Source organism: Prinia subflava, chromosome W, assembly GCF_021018805.1.
Source record: "Prinia subflava isolate CZ2003 ecotype Zambia chromosome W, Cam_Psub_1.2, whole genome shotgun sequence".
Lineage (NCBI taxonomy): Eukaryota > Metazoa > Chordata > Aves > Passeriformes > Cisticolidae > Prinia > Prinia subflava.
In genome coordinates this window covers 8816998-8839149 of record NC_086282.1, presented here as the reverse complement: position 1 = coordinate 8839149, position 22152 = coordinate 8816998, and the positions used below count along the sequence as shown (strand labels likewise).

The 22152-nt window shown below is 46.8% G+C and overlaps 1 protein-coding gene and 1 long non-coding RNA gene across 3 annotated transcripts in view; both read left to right on the top strand.

The window, feature by feature from the left end:
* LOC134563442 (probable E3 ubiquitin-protein ligase HERC3) overlaps positions 1–22152 on the top strand; it is an 86813-nt gene that overhangs the window by 55925 nt on the left and 8736 nt on the right. Inside the window, 13 exon segments of the mRNA XM_063421359.1 lie at positions 176–252; positions 2189–2313; positions 2856–2912; positions 4530–4641; positions 5178–5367; positions 14608–14771; positions 15261–15374; positions 17197–17220; positions 17308–17318; positions 17320–17395; positions 19138–19306; positions 19875–19876; positions 19934–20071. Coding sequence (XP_063277429.1) covers positions 176–252; positions 2189–2313; positions 2856–2912; positions 4530–4641; positions 5178–5367; positions 14608–14771; positions 15261–15374; positions 17197–17220; positions 17308–17318; positions 17320–17395; positions 19138–19306; positions 19875–19876; positions 19934–20071 — 1259 coding nt within the window.
* Positions 20172–21748, top strand: LOC134563443 (uncharacterized). Of its 2 annotated transcripts, none has more exons than XR_010083380.1 (2): positions 20172–20668; positions 20859–21748. It is a non-coding gene; the product is annotated as an uncharacterized LOC134563443 (long non-coding RNA). The 2 variants fall into 2 exon arrangements; XR_010083379.1 differs by having other exon boundaries at positions 20172–20687.

The following is a 22152-nucleotide window of genomic DNA, read 5'->3' as shown; positions in this document are numbered from 1 at the left end:
TGTGTACCTCTCATGAAAGTGCTACAGTGCTTGAGTTCCAGCTGATTTCAACAGGGCCTTCAAAGGAGCCAGGTGCTCCTTGTAATTGCACTGGAAGTGCAAATGGGAAAGTAGAAAGTACAAGTAGGGTCTTGCATTCATCAGCCTCTAACACACCTGTGTCTTTCTCAAACAGATGCCTGTAAATACCACATTATTAAACATATCTTCTCTGGAGGAGACCAAACGTTTGTGCTTTGCTCCAAATACGAGGTAAACCAAATGAAGTATCAAGTCTTCTCCTCTGTCCCAGCTTTCACAACACAGCTTTTGGTTTTTTTTCCATTCTGCCTTACAAACCTTACCAGCTCTGACAATTGTTACAGGGATTTACAACTTCAGTGGCTCAAAGTTCCTTTCTTTAGAGGCACATCAAAGCCATTGGGAAGACACTGATTCCTGTTTAATCAGCAGGGAGGGGAATCCAGTCTTTGCAGATTGGAAACAGGGGGCTGCTTTCCATCTGTGGCACTGGTTTCTGCCTGGTTGATGTGTTGTAGGGCCATCAGCCACATACAATAGGATTTTGTCAAGCAGTGCTGGACGAAGGGCTGAATGCTGAATTGGTTTTCCTGCTTCTGTCTTTTTTCTTTCAAAAAGTGTTTGGGTAAACTTTTGAGGCATGGAAATAGGTCTAAAATAACTCTACTAAGCCTGTAGTTATATATGACAGTATTTAAGAGGGCTTTGGTACATCTAGGCTATTATATTTTGATTTTTTATTTTCCTCTTTTTAAAATGTATTTGAGGATCTTTTTTTCCCTCAAACTTTTTCATACTGTCCTGGTTTAGGACAAATTAGGGGAAAATCTCCACAACTCCCTCCCCCACCACCGGGTTCGGGAGGAATTTCCTCAGAGGAAAAGTGGAAAAAACTTGTTTATTATGAAACAACAAAAAAACACTCCCCAACACAAGAAAAACAGTCCGAGATGACAACAAATGTTTTCACCAGTCCAAGAGAGGGTGAGCAGTTTCTGCTGGGGAGGGTGCCAAAGCTTCTCTCAGGTGCAGACTCCGGGGGGGGGGGGTCCCTTGACGTTCCCGAATCAGGGCCCGAAGCAGGTCTGATGTCTTCAGGGAAGGGGAGGAAGGAAAGAAGGGGAAAAACAAAAGCAGAAAAATGGCAAAAAGCAAGCAAAAAAAGCAGAAAGCAAGAGAGCAAAGCCAGCAAAAAGCAAGCCAAAAGCAAGCAGCCAGGGGAGGGGCTCGGCTATAGACAAAAACTGAGAACATGGGAACAGAAACACACGATTGGGATACAAAGCATGAAAATGTCCTGTTACCCCAGGACACATACCCTCCCTTTTGGACTTCTTAGTAATGCCACAAAACTTCTAACCAAACCTTTTCAGAAACCACACTAATGTTATAAATGCCAATCCAATAGTCCAGTTGAAAATATGATTTGGTTTATTAAAAATCAAATTACAGAATTTGGGTAAGCCCAACCAGCAGAGTTATGGTGACGATAACCCGGGAATCGCCTAAAGGGTGAACCACACAGCAGCCTCTACCGCACTGCAGTCTCCCAAAGGTTCACAAATTGGCCTCGTTTGGGGTCCAGGTTTTATACACTTTATTTTGCCCCTGGCATAAGATTTCCCTACAGTTCTTTGTTTCCCTGGAACAGTTATTCAAATGCATTGCTGCCATTGGTCTGCTGAATAGGGTCTCCTATGGGAGGGAGAAGTGTCAATTTTAGTCCTCCAGTGGGTGAATAAAAGCCATGAAAGCCGGAATTTTTGAATGGAAAGGCGTTCTCCTCCAGAGATCATTGTGGTGATGGGGCTCTGATGGCTCTGCTGCCCTCGGGAGGAGAACTGATTCCTTATCTTAATGTGTCTTCCTTTCTGATGCCAATCTCATCATCTCCAGTTCCGACATCTCATTGTGTCCTCCTAAATGGTGGCTTTTGGGTGGTGCCTGCCTTGGAATTCCTCAATTCCGTGGTTGGCTGCAATTTAGGTTATACTCTACATAACATTTACCAAATCCTGATTTTAACATACTATAACCCCTAAAAACACAAATTAACCCACTATATCACACTAAGGAAGCTATCAGTTATTTATTAAAACTGAAATTATGCATAGGAAGGAATTGTTTTACAAGCCTTGTCTCTGCTGAAATCTCTATCTTCTCACAGAATTCCTTGCCTGCTGATGATTTCCGGACCTTAAATGAAACATGTTACACCTGTTTAATAAATGATGAAACTTTAGATGTCTGGAGGCAAAAGCTTTTAGAAAAGAACAGTTCTAATTCTGTCAAGTAGATATTGTGGCACTGGACAAGCCTTTTGTTGAAAGTTCTGTTTAAAAAATTTTCTTGGCTTCCGTGCCATGCTTTCACTTAAAATTTGTCAAATTTTTCAAGTGTGGTTCTTGGTCGTTTCCAAGGGGAGGAGTTGCCAGTCACGAGGCTGCCAGGTGAGAGCTTCTGAGCAAAACCAGAAGAATTTGAGGCTGCCTTAGCATTGTCTGCAATGATGGGTTGGAACTTGATTTTAAAGTTGTCCTGCACTGTATGCTTAAAATTCATGAAAAGCAGCAGGAACTTGTGAACAGACTGATTAAGTTCTTTCCCCAGTGTGCCTGCCTTGAGAAGGGCAGAATAGGTGTAAAGGAGGCACTAATTCCTCCTTTCAAAGAGGGACCTTACATGATCCTGAATGAAGTCTTGCCCTCTGTGCCTCTAAAGGGGTTATCCTGACATTGTTTCCCATAAAAGGAAGGAAAGAGAGGTGGAGAGATTTACTGAGGCATCCATTCATAACCTGTATCTCTGTTTTCTTTTGTCTTCCTGCTGCAAAGTAATGTTCAGATACTGTCCTCAGCTGCCTGCTGGAATGGAAGCTTCTTGGAGAAGAAGTAAGAGCCAAATTGCCAGATGTATGGCTTTCCCTTGATGCAGACTGGAATCCCTTTGCTTCACTCACTTCTGCAGTGAGATATGATTTTTTTGATCAGGCAGGAGGGCAGAGGATGTCCCCTAAAGGGGTGGATGGTCAGACCTGGGTAAGGAAGGCAAATGGTCTAAGAGAGTGCATGTTGAGTGTACTGTAAGTGGCACAGATTTCTTGGAGTTGCCACAATGAAAGAGATACCAATATCTTTAAAGAGAGGGATAAGAATAGGACATTAAGGGAAATTAGGGATGCCAGGTATCTGAACAGTCTCTTACCCAGCTGAGCTAGCTGATGCATGTGAAAATATACTTCCACACAGGCTGCTCTTGAAAATACATCGGGGCAACATGGAAGTGCTTTCCTTTTAGGTGACATCACACGTGGAAAGTTTTGTGCTCCTGCTTACAAAAGGAGGAATTTCAAACTGGTGTAACTCACAATGGGTGGTGACAAGGTTGTAAGGCATATAGCTGAGTCAAAGGCTGTGGGTTGGGAAGGCTTGTGTTGGCTGTCTGTAAATGTTGAGGAGGTAACAGCATAAGATGAGGAGGAGGAGAAATTTTTCTGGTGATGTGATAAGTAAATGACCTGTAACTAGGTGAAGAAAAACTTACTCTGAGTAATCTTTGCATAATACATTCCAAGAGCAACTTGAAAAAGAAGATAGTTAGCTAATTATTCTGGTGTTTTTCTGTGTGTCCAGTGGTTTCTTCTCTAGTGTTGGGACATGTTATTGCATCAGGAAAGTTGTGTCATGTTGGTTTAAAACCCTTGTTGAGGTATCCAAGTTGTTGAGTCACTTTAAATAGTCTCACGTCTCCTTTGAATGTGGAAATGAGCGGAGTTTATGGCTTCGTCAGCCAAATACAGTTGTTCTTCCAATTCAGTGGTGTCTTGGCTAGTGCAGGACTTAACTACTACAGAAAATATTTGACCAAATAAATGATAAATTCTGAAGCCTTAAATGAGGCTGTATTTAACTATGTACCTTTATATGTGAAGTCTTATGTCAAGGTGCACTTGATAGAAATACCCCAGTGCATCCCTCCTGTATCTTAAGGCCATGTATGCCTGTTTGTATTACAAGATTAGATGGGGGAGCAGCCTTTCCATGGCTGTGTGACTGAGCACACCCAGCAGTACCTTTGCAGAGCACAGCCTGACGTGCTTTGTGCCATGGGCGTGTCTCTGGGCAGCTGTTTCCAGCCTGGAGCCTGTGCTGTTATGGGAACAGCCATTCTACTACAGCAGGCCTGTTCATCTCCTTATGTTGTTACAGTCACACCATCAAACTGGCAAATGCATCCTGTCTAATAGCTGCCTTCCCCTTCAGAGTGTCTAATACAGCTCTCTTAAGTCAGTGAAGGAGTCCTGGGGACACCAGAGACTTTGATGAAGTGTTTCTCTGTAAGAATCCCAGCCCTACACAAGGAGGAATTCAGAAGGGAGAGACTTTGTTTCTAGTCTTATGAATTCCCTAGTGGTTGTTTCTCTATTGCTGACTCTCAGGCCACGTCAATATACAGGTAATGGGGTCTCTTCCTTAAACGTATGCCTGTCTGTGATTTCTTTTTTAAAGAATTGATGAACATTTTAAAACCAGTCCAAAGATCCCAGGGATTGATGTGAACTACACGAGAGTGCTGTTTGAGAAGCTGATGAACTCTCAGCACTCCATTCTCCTAGAGCAGGTATTGCACTTCTGAGATTTGGATATTCGGAGGGAAAATTAGGGCTTCGTCCCTGTCTAACATGCAAGTACCAGCAGCATTGTTGGGCAAAGGTTGCATTGCATATCTAAAAGCCAGACACTTAATGGTACTTCTCCTTTGGCCTGGGCTGCTTTTGACTTCCTCAGAATGTGTCTCAGAGGCTTTTATTTAAAAACAAGTTTTATCTCATGGCATTTAATACTTGAATGTCTGCTGAAATAAACTCCATGTATGTTATATTTGTAATTATTATGTCTGTCAGGACTTGGGTACTTCATGGTTGTATAATTTATTCTAACTCAGAATTTCTTTCACAAATGCAGAGCTGTGGGATAAAAGCATACACGTTCCCCTTGCCACTTTTAGCTATAATATTTATAGCTTTGGGTTTTTTCACTCTGGGTTTGACTTTTAAAACAGAGTTTTGCCATTTCATCAGCTCTTAAACATCATCTACATTGTAGGTGCTCTATCACCCAGGATAAATCGTCTTTTTTGTTTTGTTTTCTCTCTAGATACTGAAGAGCTTTGAAAGCTTTTTGATTCCTCAGCTGTCCAGCTCTCCACCAGATGTTGAGGCAATGAGGATCTATCTGATTCTCCCAGAATTCCCACCATTCCAAGACTCCAAGTATTACATCTCTCTGACACTTCCTCTAGCAATGGCTATTTTGCATCTGGATACCAACCCCAGCAAAGTGCTGGGCAAGTACCATATAAGAATTGTTTTAATTTAGAAGTAAAATATCATTTCAAAGAACACTTACTAGGGAGGTTAATCTAATTTACCTTATCTAGTTCACCCTCATTCAGAGACTCAGTTCCAGATAAATGTGCATTCCTCTACAGAAACAGATTTTTGTATATCATGAAGATTAAATTATCGTATTCTCTTAAATTTGATCAGCTTGTCATCACTTTAGAGTATCTGTCAGGGTGCTCACTCAGAGCAGACGGCTCTATCGCCAGCCAGCCCAGGTACCGCGACAGACGTCGTAGGGGAGTCAGACCGCGAGCAGTGCAAGCAGTACTGACTCCTGTGGGTTCTTGTCCTATCAGGGGCTTGTGTGAGCGATGGTAATTCGACAGGCAGTGGAACGAAAGGAGGAAACAAATTCCAGACGAACAGAGGGTTTATTACAAACACCTCTCCAGCCCGGGATTGTCCGGGGGGAGGAGTGTGCGGTGGGTTTTTGTCAGGGGTGAATCGGGGGAGGGCAAAGGGAGTGGTCAGTCACTGCTGGCCAACCAGGGCAAGTTGCTAGGGGACCCGGGGGTAGGAGAACATGACTTGGACCAATCAGGAGAAAATAGGAGGGATTTACAAAGGCGGGAAAAAATAACAGACAGCTAACCGTGTGCCGCATAACAGGTGCAGGTGCAGACAGGAGTCATGTGAGTTAAACAAAGGGACCATCAGGGGAGTGGGGTACAGAGAACCAAACGAGTACAAAAATATACAAAGCATAACCGATTAAATTAATACACTGCCACATCTCCCCCTTTTCTTTTTACTAAAAAGAACGAAACTGAGGGGGGTCCGGCAGATGCTCAGAGTCCAGGCAACATTCAAAGTTGTTGAGTTGGCCACTAATCGTCTGCGAGGTTTTCACCGTCACCTTCTTCCTCAAGCTCCTTTTCAAGATCCTTCAACTCGTCTTCAGGAGTAGTGGCCTTGGCAACCCGAGCAGCAGCCGGAGAGGGGGCAGATGTGGAACTTAAAACTAACTTAATTAACAATCTCCTGATTAGTCCGAAAGCAAGACAAACAATTAAAATAATAAACAAAATCAACAGACATGTTTTTAAAATGGACCTGGCTCATCCTGATAGGCCCCAACCTTTCAGGAAGAGCACGGTCGGGAGGCTTAGCATCCTGGGTCCGGGTCTGAAAAACAAAACTGGGGGGCCAAAAATTATTAATTTGGGTCACAAAAATAGGTAAAGGGAAGGTCATGGTCCCATTCCCACAGGATGGGAAGAGAGGGTCTGGAGGAGACTCGCCTTCGACGGTGGAATGCCGCCGAAGCCACCTGCGGGACACTGTCGTCACGCTCCCTCTTCCTTTTAATAAATGGTATTACCCACTTGGCAGGTATCCATTTGATTCCGGTAGGCGTGAGGACACAGGCGTACCCACGCCCCCACGTCACCAGGTCAAATGGACCCTCTACCTTTCCTGACTCAGGCGATCTCACCAGCACCAGGGGCTTGGGATCGAACTGCCACTCCTTATTGCACCCAAAGTGTGTGGTAATGGGCGGATTGGGACTTTCGAAGGAACAATTTAGGAAATTGATGACATAAAGGGCTCGGGCCAATCTGATTGCCGGCGGCTCCACCTTTAACACCTGTTGCTGTTGCTTAAGGACCCTCTTGATCTCTTGGTGGGTCCTTTCTACGATTGCTTGGCCTGTGGGGGAGTGGGGGATGCCTGTCTTGTGCTCCACTCCCCATTGCTGCAGGAAGCCACCAAATTCCTTGGACTTGTACACAGGGCTGTTGTCTGTTTTGATTCCCTTGGGGATGCCCATGAATGAGAAGGCCTGAACAAAGTGTTGGATGGCATGTTGGGCCCTCTCGCCTGCGTGCGCAGAGGCATAGACAGCGCCAGAGAAGGTATCGACGGAGACGTGAACGTACTTCAGTCTCCTAAATGATGGAATGTGGGTGACATCCGTCTGCCAGAGTTCACAGCTCTCCAACCCACGAGGGTTGACTCCGGCATGCAGGGTAGGCACAGCGTGGGACTGACAGGAAGGACACTAGCCAACAATCGCCTTAGCTTGTTGACGTGTGAGGTTAAAACATCTAACTAAGCTAGGCGCGTTCTGATGGAACAGCTGATGACTGAGCTTGGCCTGCTCAAAAACGTCAGGCAACGGGGCTATCGCTACAGGGGCAGCAAGAGCGTCAGCTCTCCTATTACCCTCAGCAATAAACCCAGGCAAATCGGTATGCAACCTGGTATGCATCACATAAAACGGTTGCTCTCGGTGGGAGACAAGTTTGACCAATTTCGAGAGCTGCTCATACAGAGCTGTGTTGGACACCTCTTGTAAAATTGCCTGATCTGCTCTAGATACCACCCCCGCTACGTATGCGGAGTCGGTTACAATATTGAGAGGTCCAGGGAATCTCTCAAGTGCCCTGACGACAGCGGCCAACTCGGCTATTTGAGGTGAACCCTCAACCACTTTAACGTCTGCCTCCCACTGCCGAGTTTCAGGGTCCTCCCAAGTCATTATTGACTTGTGAGAACTCCCGGACGCGTCAGTAAAAACTGTCAGCGCATCGAGAGGTCTCCTGCTCTGGACACTCCTTAAAGCCAATTTAAATGTTACGTCCGAATTAAATAATTTGTGGGCCAGCTGATGAATTGAAATTTGGCCCGTAAAGGAATCTAGAGCGAATTGAAGTGCTTCATTTTCCTGAAGCAGGTGTTCCAACATGGGTTTGGTCATTTGGCCTGTTGACAGTCCAATTGGCATGTGAATACATTCGAAGTCGCATCCTGCCAAATCTTTCATCCGCGTTCTTGCTTTGCGGATGAGCTCAGCCATAAGCTCTTGTGGCTGTGTCATTCTTTTGGGCCGATGGTGGCTGAGAAAGACCCACTCTATAATAAGAAGAGGGTCCTTTCTGCCTTGGCCCTTGGTGTTGTGTGCTGATGTTTTTGCACTCGTGTCCCATTGAAAAATGATCCCATGTAGATGTGGCAGCTTACCCAGAATGATGAACCGAAAGGGAAGCTCGGGATCACATTTATGTGCCTGTCGCGATGTCATTGCCTGATGGACCTTCTCCAATGCTGCTTTTGCCTCTGCGGTAAGCACCCTAGGAGAACTGAGCTCCCCTCCCCCTTTCAATAAATTGAAAAGAGGGGCTAGATCCTCGGTGGTCAGACCTAGCCAGGGTCTTACCCAATTCAAGGCACAGCAAAGTTGATGGGCGTCCGCAAGGGTACGGACATTTGTCCGAATTTCCAGTTTTTGAGGCACAATGGTCCTCTTACCAATCTCCAGGCCCAGGTACTTCCAGGGTGGCATCCTTTGGATCTTATCTTTTTGCAGCTCGAACCCTGCAGCAACTAACGAATTTGTTACAAGGTCAAGCGCTCGTGTAAGTTCATCTTCGGTCGGCGCGCAAACGAGGATGTCATCCATATAGTGGTGGATGACAACCCCCTCCGTGGATGCGCGCACAGGGGACAGTAAGGAAGAGACGTACTGTTGGCACATCACTGGGGAGGCCTTCATCCCTTGCGGGAGCACCTTCCAGTGGTACCTCTTCCTTGGGGCCGCTCGGTTGATGGAAGGAACCGAGAAGGCGAAACGCGGGGCATCGTCCGGATGTAGAGGAATTTGGAAAAAACAATCTTTTATGTCAATTACAGCCAGATTCCAATTTCGTGGAAGCATGGTTGGGGAAGGCATCCCAGGTTGGAGAGACCCCATATCTTCAATTACCTCGTTAATTTGGCGGAGGTCGTGGAGGAGGCGCCATCGTTTTTTGTCACTCTTTCGAATGACAAAAACGGGCGAGTTCCATGGAGAATTAGTCTCCACGATGTGACCTTTAGCTAATTGCTCCTCCACGAGCTCCTCAAGCGCCTGTAATTTCTCTTTTGTTAGCGGCCACTGCTCAACCCAGACTGGTTTATCTGTCCTCCAATTCAGTTTCAGGGTCAGGCGCTTCTCAGCAGCTGCTGCCCAAAAATTTTGCGAGGGGTCGGGAATTTCAATTGTGACCCCCCACTGGGCCATGAGGTCTCTTCCAAGCAGGGGTTCCTGGTAATCTAAAACAAAAGGACGGATGGCAGCCAATTGTCCTTTTGGCCCCGTAATTTTTACCACGCTTTTTGACTGTTTTGCAGATTGGAACCCTCCTACACCCCGGATCTGTCCGGCCACGTCCTCCAGGGCCCAATGTGACGGCCATTCCGTGGTCAGAATACTTGTAACATCTGCTCCTGTGTCAAAAAGAAGATCTTTATCTATTGACTCATCTCCCACAGTAAGTGTACATTGCACCAAGGGCTTACGAGTGGAAATGTGATGTACAGCATTCACAGTAAAGGTAAGATGTTCTGGGTCACCATATGGGATTGCTTGTGCGATGACTTGGCCCTTGGGTAAAAATGTGGGCGGATGAGTGCAGCGCAGCCAGAGAATGAGGGCCCTGGGGTTGTTGTGAAGTGTCCCCGGGACTACCTCAATCTCCTGTGGAGTATATTTGCAATCACCGATGACGATGAACTTACCTTCGCCGGTCATTGGCCACCAATGCAACTTCCTTGGGTCTATGGTGACGAAATGAAAGTCCCTAACCGTCAGGTACAATGGTCTGGTGAGATGCAACCTGTAGGGTTCAAAAAAGGAAGAGGTGGTGAGAATAGGTTTTGCTATGTCATGTTCAGGTGATGTCAAGTCCGATGTAAAATGTCCATCCAATTGACCCCCTTTGGGGTTCCCTGCCCGGTCCACCCGACTGGGGTCGTCACGCTGGGTGGACCCGCGCTCCCCTTTCAGTTTTTTTGCTGTGCCTGGGAAGGCACCAGCGTTCCCGGAGGTGTAGTTGGAGAACGCTGTTTTGAAGGTCTCTTAGGGCAGTTGGCAGTCCAGTGTCCTTCCTCTTTGCAAAAGAAGCAGCGACCAGGGCGGTTGCCGAAGGAGGGTCGCCGCTGAGGCGGACGATGTCGAGGCTGTTGGGATGTGTCTGCAGCGTGCACAGCCTTGGGCAGAAAAGTTGCATGGGAGGGTGGTGGTGGGTTCCTCCGGGCAAGGAAGGGCACCTTCATCTGGCACACCTGGAGCATGGACTGGAGAGTGCGGGGCGGATCTAGGAGAAGACTCAAAATTGCCTGTTTACACAGGTCGTTAGCATTAACGAAAACAAGCTCCCCTATAATACCTTCCCGTGCACTTTCTGTTTTAACCTGAACCTCCACTGCTCTGGTGAGCCGCTCTACAAAAGCAACAAAAGATTCAGAAGGTCCTTGCCTAATGGTGGTATAGGGTGGTGATGGTGCGTCTGGCTGTAAACAAAAGAAAGCTTTGCAGGCTATATCTTTTATAATAGAGAGGACTGCCGAGGGTATTAGGGCTTCCTGGGACTCAGGGGAAACATAGGTACCTTCACCAGAAAGCAATTCAAGGGAGAGGGGATTGCCCTGTTCATAGATGGCTGGGAAGGGCAACTGAGGCATTGCTTCTCGCAGGGCCTGTTTAAATGCTGCCTCCCAGAGCATAAACTCTGTGCCATTCATTAGGCAAGAGAAAAGCTGACGGAGGTCTGCAGGAACAACATGGACACCTGCGAGATCAGCAGTGAGGAGGCCACGGAAGTAGGGACTCTCCCTGCCATATTCCTTGTGCGCCTTGCATAAATCCCAAATGATGCTTTGGGAAAAAGCATGCCAATTGGGTTTTGGTGTGTCACCACCACGTGTCCTGTGGTAGGTGACAGGCGCAGCAGAGAGAGTGACCTCTGGTTCACCCTCGCTCATTTCTTCCGGCTCCCAACCGTGGGAACCGGAAATGAGGGCGTGGGAAAATTGCTGGCAAGATGGCGTCCTTCCGGGGCAGGGAGATGGACTCGGCTCCACCTCAGGGGCGTGTCGAGGGGCAGGGCGAGTGGGTGGGACCTTTGGGGAGGAGGGAGGGGTCCGGGGAGGGGCTATGGGAGGGGCTGAGGGAAGGAAGGGGTTGGAGGAAAGAAAAGGGTTTGGGGGAGGGGAGAAGGGTGGCGGCCACGTGGAGGAGTGGGCGCCATTAGGTTCATCACAGCCGCCATTTGGTGGTCAGTGTGGCGCACCTAAATTAAACTGAACCTTGGGTGTGCAATTCGGGGAAGCTGGGGGAAGGAAAGGTCCTTGATCCGCTTGGCCAGAGCTTTTCGAGGAGTCCCCAGCAGTCTGTCTAAGACTACAGGGGCTCGGGGGCATGGAATTTTTCAGAGAGCCTGGGCTAGCAACCCTCTGGGTCGCTGCTTTCCTTAAAATTCCCCTTCTCGGGGCAGAGGGACTGGGACTGGGTTGAAGGGAAACCGGGGCAAGCTGTGTTTCTTGAGAGCTTTTCTGCACTCCCTTTTTTGTTGCTGCCGTCTTTAATTGCAAAACTAAGAAAGCGAATTTTTGTGTGTGCTTTTCCCCGGCGTTGCCTAATTGTAATAGTTTCTTTTCCACCAGCTCCCAAAATCGGGAGGTGTGTACCATCGGCGGGGACACTCTCGGGTAGTGCAGGAAAACCCATCTGACTAGCTTTTTTAAACAATCCTTAGAAAACGTAACATTATTAGCTTCTAGCAACGCAACGCAACTGTAAAACACTCCTTTCTGGGAAGCACACAGAGTAGCACCCATTCTGTCTGCTACGTTTCTGAAGCCAGCGAACGAAAAATCGCAACGAAAAAACTCCGCAGCCGCGCGCCTTTTTAAACCGGTGTAACACGCGCTCGACCGCCGCTGCAAAATGCCGGCGCACGCGGCTCGAAACCGAAACGGGCTGGCCGGCGAAAACCCACACCAGCCGGCAGCCCCGCGTGAGCCTGCGCTCGCACACACACAAAAATTTTAAAACAACCGAGGGAACGAAAAGCCGCCAGAGGAGACGGACCCGGGACAGGGGGCCGAAAAACCCGATTCCCGGGGGTCGCGCGACCGCAGCGAGGGGGGGCTGTCCCCCACAGGCTGCCACAAGGGGAACCCCGTCCCCACTGACCCGCCCCGCGGTCTAGGGGGGGGTCTACTTACGTAAGAAGCCCTGGCGTGGGTACTACAAAACGGCTCCAGAAAATCCACTGCCGGAGGAGGACCGTCTTCGGAACGCGGCGACAACGGCTGCCCTCCCCTCCCCGGGGAGCGGTCCCTCGCTGAGGCTGCTCGAACCCGGGGCGGCGCGGCGGCCAGGGATTAATCCAGATGGGCTCGGCTCTTCGCCGGTGCCCATCAATCCTGTCCGGGGGGTCCGTAAAGGCTCTGAAAGCCCCTTTCAAAGGCCCCACGGTGGACACCAACACGCTGTCGGGGTGCTCACTCAGAGCCGATGGCTCTATCGCCAGCCAGCCCAGGTACCGCGACAGACGTCGTAGGGGAGTCAGACCGCGAGCAGCGCAAGCAGTACTGACTCCTGTGGGTTCTTGTCCTATCAGGGGCTTGTGTGAGCGATGGTAATTCGACAGGCAGTGGAACGAAAGGAGGAAACAAATTCCAGACGAACAGAGGGTTTATTACAAACACCTCTCCAGCCCGGGATTGTCCGGGGGGAGGAGTGTGCGGTGGGTTTTTGTCAGGGGTGAATCGGGGGAGGGCAAAGGGAGTGGTCAGTCACTGCTGGCCAACCAGGGCAAGTTGCTAGGGGACCCGGGGGTAGGAGAACATGACTTGGACCAATCAGGAGAAAATAGGAGGGATTTACAAAGGCGGGAAAAAATAACAGACAGCTAACCGTGTGCCGCATAACAGGTGCAGGTGCAGACAGGAGTCATGTGAGTTAAACAAAGGGACCATCAGGGGAGTGGGGTACAGAGAACCAAACGAGTACAAAAATATACAAAGCATAACTGATTAAATTAATACACTGCCACAAGTATCTTTTCTGTATAAGGTAAAAAAAAAAAGAATACTAAATGTAATATTAAATTATTTTTTCCTCTACAAGATACAGACAAACCTGTTGGTCTGAGATTAAGCTGAATGTCACAGTGTGTGTTTCCCAGGACGCACACGGCAGCATTAGGGTGCGACACATTCCCCTGGGGAGCTCTTCCTCCCTGCCCAGGGACTCCGATGCTCTCAGCGATCGCTTCTAGGGCGCAGAGATGAAGCAGAGGCGAGACGGATTTTGGGGTAAACTGAGGAGATTTATTAAAGGTACAACTGAAGAATAAAGCCTAAAGCTGAACCCCAAGAACCCCAGAGCACGCCTCCGGCCATGGGTTTTATAGAAAGGGCAACACAAAGCAAACAACCAATGAGGGTGCACTCAGGGAGGAGCCTAAGGCAGGGAATACAGAACTGAATCCAATAGAAATAGCAAAAGGAGTGTAACAATACAAAATAGCAAATGATATATCGAGCTAGGGAAAATTGGCAAGGAAGGTTTTAGAAACAGGGGCAGGGATGCAGGGAATTGACAACTGGGAAGGGAGGATATTAGGGAAGGGATAAAGGTTTGAGGACCAATGAAAAAACTTCTAGGGAGTGGCCAGCTGGCAAGTAAAAGAATTGACATATAACGGTATGCATAATTTAAATCATAACACACAAATGAAATAGAAAGCTGGCCTGAAAACTCAAAGCAAAAACCCACACCACAACAGCTGAACACTTAAACTCTTCTCTCACTTCTGAGTCTTTTTATTTCTGATATGTTTTCCTCTGAGCTTATTTTAAACTGAACAGAACATATGCCACTTAATGATTGTTACATTTGTTAAGCTACTACTGTTCTTGTTATCTTACTCTGTTTCTTAAGGCTGTCTTGTACTAAACCTGATATTATCATGTAAAATGCTGTGTGATGCAGTCAGACCTCCAAAAGAATCCTAGGTTCCAGCTTTTACTTCGCAGGTGATTGGTTCTAGGAAAGAAGCTAATAGTCAGGGTCCCTTCAGGGGAAAGTAAGGGTTACCTGTCCTTGGCAAAAAGAAATCAGCCTCTCTAAATAGGGGGAGTTAATCTTTTAGTGCAGATGTGTCAGGAGACAGGCTCTGACACCTGCTAGAAAAGTGTGTGGCTGGATGGAAGTGGAAAGGGAGGAGCTTTTGAGTTTCTACTATTTAGATGACTGCCTCACTTTCCTGTTGCTACAGCTAGGGCAGGAATAGGGAAGTTTTTTGAGAGAGTCTTCAGATGTGTTCCCGTTTTTTTCAGTTGTAACCCCTTATTTAGGGGATACTCTGGCCTTTGATTTAAGGTTTATATTGATGTCCTCTGCTTTCCAGATAACTGGTGGTCTCAGGTGTGCCCAAGATACTTCCTCCAGCTTGTGGATCTCTATAAAGGTGCAGTGGTTTACCTCCTCAGTGGAAGGAAGATGCTGCTGATCCCAGTCTTGTTCAGCAGCTACATTACAGCTGCTCTCAGGCTTCTGGAGAAACTCCATAAGGTGAGAGGAAAGCCTGGGCATGTGTTGGCTCAGGATGATTCAGTCTTGTCTGCCCTTTGCCAGTTGTGAGCTGTGTCACTGTCCATCAAGTCACAATGTGGGAAAGATGTTAGTGGCTTTCCTAAGTCCAGGGTTCCTGAAGATTGTTTAGTCCTGTCTCAAAGACTAGAAATAAAGTTACCCTAAAGAAGGCTGCTGCTGGGCCATGCACTGTGGCATCACAAACACCTGTCCCTTGATGGTCTCTGCTCTCACTGTGTTGTTGCTGGGTGATTGGGGTGAGGAGGAGAGGGAACTAAAATAAGTTAGAAAGAGGTTTAGTTGATTCTTCTTGGTTTGTACCAAAATATAAGAGATTGTGTATTGTTTGCAAAACTTTCTGGGTCCTTTTGTTGCAAACTACTATAACTGAATTTATGAAAGCAAACCTGAAAAATGCTGAAAATATGTTAAAATATGTCAAATATTTCCATCTGTTCTCTTCACTAGTTGAATCAGAAGGTTAAACACGTGGAATATGATAAGTTTTATATCCCTGAGATTTCCAGCTTGGTGGACATTCAGGAGGATTACCTCATGTGGTTTTTGCATCAGGCTGGAATGGTAAGAGGTTTTATGCATAGTCATGAAATAGCTGTCCATGTTTGTGTCTCTGGCTGTAGATCTATATTTCCAATATCCTAAATGAGAGCATAATGTATTCAGCATAGGAACTTCTGTATGTTCAGTGTCTCAGATCTGAGTGCTCTGTGGCTTTACAAAATTGACTTTAAAAGGCTGTCAAAAGAGTTGGAGCTAACAATAAATAACCAAAGCTTGCAACAGTCTCTGTGATTATCCATGTGAATTTCATTCAGTCTTTGCACAAGGGGATTAATTTGGTCACTGGATCCTTTTAATATAATCAACACCTGTCCTAGGTTACAATATAAGACGTGCCCAAAGTATGTATTCTATCACCATCTTCAGAAGCTGTTGAAACTAGGTGGGGCAGTGTTTCCCTTGCCCCCTCCCTCCGGACTATCTTCTGTTAATGGGCCATCAAGGCCTCGCCCCATGATTCATAGGTAGCTCCCTCTGGGAGCTATGTCTGTTTAATGGGCAATCTAGGACCCACTGCATGACTCATGGAATGATATCAGCCCATTGTGAGATGCTCCACCCAAGAGGAGGAGCCAAGAATTCCCACCTGGATATAATCTGGGATTTGGGACAGTACAGCAGGCCTTACCCACTGGATTCCCAGAGGACAAGAGCTACCAGACCTTTCTACAGGATCACTGCTTCAACAAGATTGCTTCATCTGGACTGCTACCACCACCCTAACAGGGTGTCAGGTTGTATTCTGACTCTGTCAGTGTTTTTTTTGTGCTATTGCTTTTATTTTACTTTTACTTTTTTTTTTCCTCTCTCTCCTATTAAATTGTGTTTCTGACTTGGAGTCTGTCACTGGTTTTGCTTTCAAACCAGCACAACACCTCAGGAGCCAAGTCCTATATTCTAAAATTATAATTTTTGCCCTTTACTTCTGCTGTTTAGGCAGGTATTGTGAATAACGTAGCCAGTGATGTTAAAATGTTGCTCTGTAAGAGGAGGCAGTGTGGTGTTCTGGCTAGGGGACTGAACCAAGCCTCAAGAGATGTGGGTTCTATTCCTGGCTCTTCCAGTAACCTGCTGGGTGATCTTGGGTAAGACCCTTCACCTCTTTTATGTCTCACTTTCCCATCTGTAAGAAAGGAGATATCTAAACTGAGGGCTGGAATATGCTGTGTGGGAACCCAGTGAGATTATAGCAAGGAAAGGAATCCCAAGTGTAAAAAAAGCACCAAAAAACATCTGCCAAGGGATGCTGCAAGAATAAATCCTGACTGTAGCAATACTTCTGCATGTATTTTCATGGGCTTTGTAAGTGTTGTGTATGCTGTGTCCCTATCCTCTACTTTCCATCATTTAAATAGCGCTGCTGTGGGCTTACCTTTAGTGAGCAGAACAATAAAGTACAGACTTAAATTTATGTAAGGGATAGTTAAAAATGTGTCAATATGGCTGATTACAAGCAATTTGCATTGCAGGGCTGTTCTTGTATCACCATGTAGTGGCCTTATGGTCTCTCCTGTTGTTTCATATGGTTTCTGCCTTTGTTACTCTTCATAAGAGCAAATTTCACCCATGGCAGACTAACACAGGATTCTATGCCCATCAGTCCTCTTAGTAATGTTTGATGTTCATGTTTTGCATTAGACTTGTGCAGTTTCTTGAGAAGGAAGTTCCCATACTTTTCTTTAAGAGAAAGAAAAATGGATTGTTGGTCTCAAAGGAGGAAAATTTACTTTGGGTCACCTTTGGACTAGTCCATCCAAAAATACCTACAAGACACAAAATTGAAAGAGTAAAAGATTTTCATACTTCTCTTTTTCCTTCACAGAAAGTAAGGCCATCCATCATGCAGGTAAGAAAATTGTTTCTCAAGACTCTTATTTAGAGAAGTGCTCCTAGAGCTGTGGATAGGAACAAATCTTGCTTGCCTTTCTTGCAGGACGCTGTGACTCTGCTCTTACCCTTTCATCTTTGATGCTCAAGCTAAGACCAAGATGTTACAGACAGATGCAGAATTACAGATGCAGGTAGTCATTCTCTCTTCCAATTTTCCTGACACTTTTTTTTTCTCTGCCTTTTGCAATGGTGCCTGCATGGAAAAGGTGTTAACTGGGAGCTGCAGTGTGCAACACTTTATTGTTTCCATGATACAGGAGAGCAGTGTAGCTGGAGAACCTCTTTGCCCTGGATATTGCAGAGGCAGTGCTTGGTGTCTTTCCCTTCAAAATGTTTGTCTGGCAACATCAGAACTGCCAGATGTGCAGGTGGTGGAAATTTAAACTGTATAGGGAAGGAGTAGTTATGTATTTATGATAATCCAAGGATAAGGAGTAAGGTGAGGAGCTGTAAGACTGGATAAGTAGACAAATGTTCAGGTAAGTGGACTCTTGTTTCGAAATTTCTGCCTGCTGCAGGAGTGGTTGTTCCTTCTAATAATGAGGTGAGTGTTGTAGACCAGCTCCTGATGTTGTTTGTGGTTGCAGGCAGCAGCTGTTGCCAGCAACCCACCCACCCAGTTGCAGTGAGGGGCACAGCCCTGGGGCCCTCCAGGAGTGTGCTGGCAGCAGGCGTGCAGCTCCAGCACCCTGTAGGTGGCAGCCAAGCCAGCTCACAGCCAGGCTGTGACAAGGGCAGCTGGCCTCTGTGCCAGTATAAATGTCCCAGGCACTGCTCACAGTGGTGTCTCCTGAGACAGGAAAAGTGTTGGGTACTGACCCCTCATCCAGTGTAGCTGGGTCTGGGACTAGTCCCTTCCTCTATGAAATAAATTTGTTGAGGTCCTTGGTTCCTTCAGGGTGTAAAACTGTCATCACAGTCACTTGTGGCCATGGTGCTAGTTCTGTGTAATACCCATCTCCTGGCTTTTCTGTGGCTGCGTGAGTGCACAGCCTGCAGCAAGGCAGGAGAGGCTTGGCCTATGCTCAGATGCTGCAGTCACCTGCTCCTGCTCTCATTTTGTCAGCCTCTTGCATGTTTCCAGCTGCCCAGTTTGTCAGCAGTGCACTGCTGAGAGGAGATACTGACCTTACCTTGGCAGAACAGCAGACTGCCATAGGTTTTGTTGTCCTGAGAGACAGGATCTTTAGCAAGACAACCACTTAGATGCCAGAGAAACCAGTAGTTCTCTGAGTGCTGGAACAGAGGAAGCCTGGTCTCTGGTGGATTTCTGCCCCAGGTTTAACTGACTTTTAAACTGAATTTTTAAATGTGAATTTGCAATTTAATGTGGACAATGCAAGAGAAGTAACCTAAGTGCAGCCAAAGCTTAGACTGGGCTTTGTGCCTTGTCCAACTCCAGAAAATCCTTGTGGATGAGGGCTTTGAATTGTATGTGATGGGATTCCTGGTGCCTTCCCAAAAGCATTTGTCAGCTGGCTCCTTCCTTGCTTGTTATATTTCTAGCACTGTTTTCCCTCCTGGACAAACACTTACCTGAGTGTGTTCACACTGAGTTTCTTGACTCAGTAAGAGCATGAATAAAGCCTCTTCTTCCCATTCACCTGTCTAATGAAAAAAAAAAAAAAAAAGTTCAGAAATTTAAGCTTTGTTGCTCAAATGTGATGAATTGATCAATGGACTAAAAGTGTTGGTGTGGGAAATGGGGAACAGGGTATACAGGCACACACACAGTACAGAGGGAGCATGGGATTCTTGAACCCTGCCAAAAAAGGCAGAAAGGAACACCAGGCATGTAGTTGTTAACTGTTTTACTTTGATAGGAAGAAGGAAGCTGAGCTATGGCTGCTTTTCACTTCTCTTTTGTTTACAGGTTGCAATAAATGGTGCAAATTTGCAGAATGTCTTCATGCTTCTCACCCTGGAGCCTCTGCTGGCCAGAAGCCCTTTCCTGGTACTTCATGTTCGCAGGAGTAATTTAGTTGGTGATGCCTTAAGGGAGTTGAGCATTCATCCAGACATTGATTTGAAAAAACCTCTAAGTAAGTTTCCCCCATATCTTTAGCACCCTCTCATTTAGCAAACATTTCTGCAGCCTTTCAGCCTTTCACATTACCACTTCACCAGTATGCAGTAACTTCTCCATGGGTGTTGCACACAGGAACATTTGGTCTAGTCAGTGCAAGGATTGAATCTTTTTTCTGACTCCTGGAGTGCTTTGGTAGTGGATAGTTTACAAGAAGGCAAGCACAGGGTTTTCTCTCTTCTCCTGTCATGTTGAGTGTACAAGGGCCAGGGGAAGAAGCATTTTGTGTTATTATGCATTTTCTGTTCTGCCCTTCTTCAGGAGAGGCTGTTTACAATAGGATGTGTTTTATCTCTGAGAGATTGCCACAATTTTAGTAACTGGTGTCATGCTGCTGCTTTGATTATTGGGACGACAGGTGGTTATTTATAATTTGCATAAGGATTTAAATGTTCTCAAAATACCTGATTTGCCACTCCTGTTCCCTTTCTGTCCCTGCAGGCAGAGCATTGAAATGAGCTCATGGGTTGCTGTGGGTTTGGGCATATTGGACAAATTGCTTTGCATGGCTCTCAGTTAGAGAGGGGTCTGATTCACTCAGTCTCAGCTCTGCATCCCTGTCACTGACCTGCCTCTTCTACAGGTCATCTTTGATGGTGAGGAAGCTGTTGATGCTGGAGGAGTGACAAAGGAATTTTTCCTCCTGTTGTTAAAAGAACTACTCAACCCTATCTATGGCATGTTCACTTACTACCCAAACCTGCTATGGTTTTCAGACATGGTAAGCCCTTGCCCTCTATACATGCAGGTTGGAATAATATGCTTCATTTAAATGACAAGGAAGTTAGTGGCAGACTGTGGGAAAGAAACGTTCTTCCTCTCATTTTCTACTCGTGATACAATGTGAACTCTATTTTCAGTTAGTGTGAATAGGTCCGTTAACCTTAGGAGAATGGTGATGGTTGTGCCTGTTAAAGAGTTGTCTCTCTCTCTTTATTCTTATCCCATAATAAAACTTGTATTAAGGGTCAGGTGACAGGTAATAGAACTCTTATTATCATGAATGTGATGGTCATGTGCTGTTTTACAGAATGAGAGTTTTAGGTGGTAATGGCATTAGAGTTCTGTGCCTCCCTGTCGTGGTTTGAAGGGAAGTGAGTTTTTTTGGAAGTAGTGGTCAAACCAATCAGTCTTTAGATCTGAGTATTGGCACCTTTGTTGGCCACTAAGAGGGTGGACACGCCTCTGAGGACACGAGGGGTTAAAAGCCGGATTTCCCAGCAGGACTCCCTCTTTCCTGCTCTGCTTTCGGAGAGGGAGCGTCTTCTCCTCTTCCCCTGCCCAGGCCTGAATAGGCCGGGTGGGGGAGGGGAGCAAGGTGGGCCTGGCTGAGCAAGGTGGGCCTCGGGGTGGGGAACAGAGGGAGCTGGAGTGGAGCTGGTCCAGCTTCCATCTAGAATGGAGGGGTGGAGGGAGAACTTTGGAGGTGCCTTCCGTCCCCCTCCCTGTCCCATCCCGTTCCCCCCCCCTTCCCCCCCCGGTCCCGTCTCTCTTTCCTCCCCCCACAGAGAGAAGGTGCCGAGTTGGAGCTGCTTGTGAGAGCTGCAGTGTCTGCGATCGCCTGTGCCTGACCTTGGTGGTGGGAGATAAAGCTTTTAACTCTTTCTAAGGCAGAAGAGAGTTATCCCTGGACGCTGTATTCTCATAGTTGGTGGTTTTAGAAGAGAGAGGACAGCCTGGGACCGAGAGGGTAATGTGAGATGAAAAGAAGCCCCTTCGATTGCCGGAATGAAGAGGAGTGGCTTATGAGGCTGGACTTTTCTTGCATAATGATAGCCATAGACGGACCCTGGACCCTCCTGACTATAAATAAGACTGTGTTTGGGTGGATGTTTTTGGCTCAAACCCAGAGACGTTTTGGCCTGCTTCGTGGAGCCCCCGGCCCCAGGGGTAAATGGGGGGGACCTGAGTCCCAAAATGAGAAGATGGCTGGTTTTTGGTACTTGGCCAAAACATCCTTAAAAAGAGCCCTGTTGCAGTGCAGGTCCATGGACGGCAGTGAGAGTGCTGGACATGGAAAGGAGGGGGTCACCCTGGCAGACTCTTCGAGGCAGTGCCAGGGTGACGTGGGAACACGGGATGGTGGACCTGTGTTTCCTGTGGGGGAGGGTCTGTGGTGCGAGAGAGACTCCTCTCGTCCTGGATGGAATGTGGATTGTCTGAATTTTAAAGGATGATGATTTGGATTAGGAACCCAGGGTTGTTGAGGGATTAAGCAAGTAGATGAAGGTAATGTGCTGGAGTCAACTGAGTGAGCATGTATGGAATGGAAATTGGGGGGAGGAGAAGCAGTGTTTTTGGGAGGTTTTCTCTTCTGCTTTTGGGTGGCTGGGTTTTTCTTTCCTTGTCTATTGTCCATTGTTCTGTAGTATAATAAATTGTCTGTCTGTTTTAAGTATTAGGCCTGCTCTGCTCTGTTCTTGACCACATCTCACAGGAGTTCATTAGGTAAAATATACCCTCATGGGTGCATTGGCATTTTGTCAAATGTCAACCCATGACACTCCCTTGCTGTTCACATAATTGCAGCCAATCCACTTAGTCATGTATCACTATCACCTTCAGGATCTAAAGTTGTTAATGCTTTATGTGAGAAAGCTCTTTAACAGCAAGAAACATGTAGAACATGTGGCTTGTAGTGGAAGGTTGTTGGTTTTGGAAGAGTGTGGAGTGCAAGATCTGTACTTGTCAGATGGCTGGAGATGGTGATTTATGTCCTTTTCTTCACCTTCATAGGTAGCAAGGTGGGAAATGACATTGCCAATCTTCCCTTAAGGTGTGGCTGTCCTGCTAGAGGGGTTA